This window comes from Limulus polyphemus, unplaced genomic scaffold (assembly GCF_000517525.1).
Source record: "Limulus polyphemus unplaced genomic scaffold, Limulus_polyphemus-2.1.2 Scaffold942, whole genome shotgun sequence".
NCBI lineage: Eukaryota > Metazoa > Arthropoda > Merostomata > Xiphosura > Limulidae > Limulus > Limulus polyphemus.
The window spans coordinates 183255-187333 of record NW_013666552.1 but is presented as its reverse complement, the minus strand read 5'-3'; the positions used below and the strand labels follow the sequence as shown (position 1 = coordinate 187333).

The 4079-nt window shown below is 32.6% G+C and overlaps 1 protein-coding gene across 4 annotated transcripts in view; it reads right to left on the bottom strand.

The window, feature by feature from the left end:
- LOC106461355 (ankyrin repeat and IBR domain-containing protein 1-like) overlaps positions 1-4079 on the bottom strand; it is a 268562-nt gene that overhangs the window by 127841 nt on the left and 136642 nt on the right. For all 4 annotated transcript variants that reach the window (XM_022388283.1, XM_022388284.1, XM_022388285.1 and 1 more), the window contains one exon: positions 1618-1762. In XM_022388283.1, coding sequence (XP_022243991.1) covers positions 1618-1762 — 145 coding nt within the window. The remainder of the gene's footprint in view (positions 1-1617; positions 1763-4079) is intronic.

The following is a 4079-nucleotide window of genomic DNA, read 5'->3' as shown; positions in this document are numbered from 1 at the left end:
CAAAACAATTCTTGTGAACTAACACAATTAATTTAAGTTGTTTTTGTCACTGGAAATATCTTGTATTGCTGATATTTCAATATATTTAATGAGTACAAAGTAAAATTCATAGTTAACTTAAACAATAATTAATATCCAGACTTTGTTTTCAACCAGAAGACACTGGCAACATACAGTTATCACAATGCTTTGTCCATTGAGTTAGGGCAGTCACATTTTGTTTTCTCTTCCCTGTTTATTAAAAACTTTGCATTTTTCATCCAATTAAAGAAATATTTAGATTTTTCTAATACAATGTTTTTTTATCACATCATATCAACAAGTTGGGCTTCACTGTGACTTGGGCCAGAAGCTATTATAAGACCATAATTTGAGATATATATATATAATAAATATATATGCAGAGAATATTATATTCTTCACTTGTTAACTTCTCATATTATGTAATGCTGAATTGTATAAACACAATTATAATCTCCAAATGTCAAGAGAAGTGTCCTTCAATAATTTAATTACTTCCTGCATAATTTTATCATTAAACACATACTGGCAACGTCATATTGAGTCGGCTATACTTTTCATAGAAATATACCTTTTCATTATTATAAAGGACTATCCCTTGTCTACACTGTGTATTATGAAGTAACTAATTCATAGTACTATACATTGCCATATCAATATATAGTTGTGGTTGGAATTGAAATGTATGTTTCAGTTGAAAATAGTAAGGATACATATCATAATAACATCACAGTTAACAGACAAATGCCAAGAGACCTAACAAAATATTTTCCTTGAGCTCCAGTTTTGAAACTTCAGATACTCAGCAAAATTCCATAATTTATGTCTCAAGAACTTAAAGAATCATGTTGTGATGACTTTTTTTTAATTTATTCCCTTAAAATGCCACATTTCTTAAAGGAGAGTTAATCTTTCTTTTCATATAAACAATAGATAACATCTGGTCGCTACATAGTTCATTAGCATAACTGAACCAGTTAACAACTTGAACCAGCTCTGATTCGTATTTTTACTTTATTGACATACTATGGCTATGTCTATGTTGGAATCAAACTTATTCCTATCTATCATACAGTCAGTATTTGTCTTATAAGTGGATTCTAGGTAAATGGCTATGTCTATGTTGGAATCAAACTTATTCCTATTTATCATACAGTCAGTGTTTGTCTTATAAGTGGATTCTAGGTAAATGGCTATGTCTATGTTGGAATCAAACTTACTCCTATTTATCATACAGTCAGTGTTTGTCTTATAAGTGGATTCTAGGTAAATGGCTATGTCTATGTTGGAATCAAACTTACTCCTATTTATCATACAGTCAGTGTTTGTCTTATAAGTGGATTCTAGGTAAATGGCTATGTCTATATTGGAATCAAACTTATTCCAATCTATCATACAGTCAGCACTTGTCTTATAAGTGGACTCTAAGTAAATTAGATTGGAGCAGTTAGATTAACTAACTGAAGTCATAAACACACTACAACCTATAGTGCTATTAATTTATATCCCATCATTCAGCAAGCATTGTATGTAGTTTAAAGGCATTTCAGCAAACTATTACAGCACCAATATAAAAGTACCATTAGAAAATTTTACCTCTATATCAAATTGTAGGTATCGACGAACCATTTCTGGAGAAACTAATTTCTCTATGACATCTACTGGCACAAGGTGAGGACACTTATATGCAGGACACATTATACTGTGTGCATCTCCATCCTGAATTTTAACAGTCAGATACCTTAATATTAAGAAGAAAAAATTAGATTTTTAGTAAGCAAAAAATCTGATTTCATTGTCCCAAAAATTTGCAAGCTCTTAATTTACATAACCACTAGAAAATGGATAAGCAAAACAATAAATGCTATCTTAAATACACAGCATAAATATTTAGCAAAAAAGTCATCATTTAGATGGATACCAAGTAGAAGCTCTGGTTTTAAATCATGGTCAAACTAATTCTCGTAAAGATTTTATAAAAAAAATAGACACCTACTATTTTAACTTTACATTTGTTTAATTAGTTGATATAAAACAAAAAGTTTTCAAAATATTATTTTAACTGAAGAACTACATTCTAAAGAAAAAAGTATAATTGGATCAATGCAAAACTAAGTTTTTTTTTATATATTTTTAGTCTGCTCCATATGCTGGCGCATGGAAATCCATACTGAGAACATTCTTCATGCGACCAGAACATTTTTCAGGCTAAAACACTTGTATAATAAGTAAGACATATAAATAATGGTTTAAGAAATGTGAGCATTCATATTTTACTACAATGTTTAGAAATATTTAAAACAACATATGAAGTTAAATTAGCAAAGTTGCATTAATCAAATTTCTGATCCTAGTATTTAATCTTTCTGTTTATTTCACTTTAACAATTTCTCTCAGAACACTTAAATAAATTGTTCATATTCACTTATTATAGTATCATTATTTAAATTTTAGGTACAAGAGCATTAGAACTAACATGTCTGAAAATTCTCAAAGATTAAAAAATTATGAAGTAGTTTAAGATGGAATATGCTTACACTGTCTGTTTAGAAAGTAAACATAGCCTTCCTATCAACTGTAACTGCACTAAAGTATAATCTTCTTATACCTTTAATATTAGACAAGTTGTTCAATGTATACTTAATGAACTCATCGCCTAGATATAATTTATTTGCATTGCAATAAGTTTGATTTTATATATCAACTTTCAATTATATGTACATTACTCTGATTTGTTCTATATTTATAGACACAGTTAGTTTGTGTTTGCCACTCAGCAAGTCAATGCCATATGTTTAATGTTTTCAGAAGTGAAGGAAAAGTTGTCACCTTTTTTTTTATTAACTTTGTATGTTTTTACCCTTTAACCTGAGTTAACTGTAGCTAAAGTTGAGCTCTGGTCTTGGTAATGTGCTGGACCATATATACTGGAATTAGTGCAAGATGCAAGAAAGAAACGTACATAATGCTCTAGCCACATACGAATCAAGTTTCTGTAAAAAGGGACATAAGTGATACTTGTTACAAAATGGCATTATGTTAAAAGCATGAAATACTTAGAAGTTAACATTTTTCTTACCTGAAAATGTCTTTCTGATAGATACTTCTGCACACAGTTTAGCTATCTTTCCCATGTGTCTGCCTAAGAGATTTGCATGTCACTAGCCTATAGACAATTCTCACCTAATTTCACAAGATTTTGCATGAATTGTGCGACTGCATGATAATGTCATCATGAGATAAAAGCCCTCCACCAATAGGAGAACAACACACTTCCATGTGCAATAACTCCACCTATGCGCTTGCACTCAGAAATCTTCAATAAGTCAAGGAAAACAAAGGTGTACCAGAATTGGGGAGGATGGGTGGAAATGTGTAAAGAGGTGAGTAGCTATCAGAAGTACATTTTTAGGTGAGGAAAATGTTAAATTCCGAGATGATACTTCACCTCTTTACACATTTTAGCTAGATGAGCTACCTTCAGAAAGCACCTAAAGGAAACTCTTGGAGTGTTACACCCGATACCAGGGGCTCTATAGGGGCACACATCTCATCCAGGGTAAACTCTCTGCACAAAATGTAAGGAAGGAAGTGGCAAAAGAACCCCACATGTTCCATAGATAGGCAGAATAAGAACATGACCGTCCAAGTACTTGCATGCAAGTGGGATAAGAGCCAACATGTGTAGTTTGATTGGGGTGCATTCAGACTGTATCTTGTGTGCTCACTCCAGCTCAACAAGACAGACTCCAGCTGCAAGAGGAGGGCACAATATTCAGACCATTGGGACTTGGTTAGAGTGTGCACACCTCGACTCAACTGGACAGACAAGGGCCACAAGAGGAAGGAACAACACATATGTAGAATGGTTTCATATAGAGAATGCACACTTAGACTCTACTGAACAGACTCTGGGTTGATGTGGGGAAAACCCTGGACCCAGAAACCAATGATGGAAATATACTATTTGCACTGAAAAACTTCCGTGTAGGAAGGGTGAACGAAACAAGCCAGAAAAGAGGCTAACCATCAGGAGAAGCTGGATCATCTTGCCAATA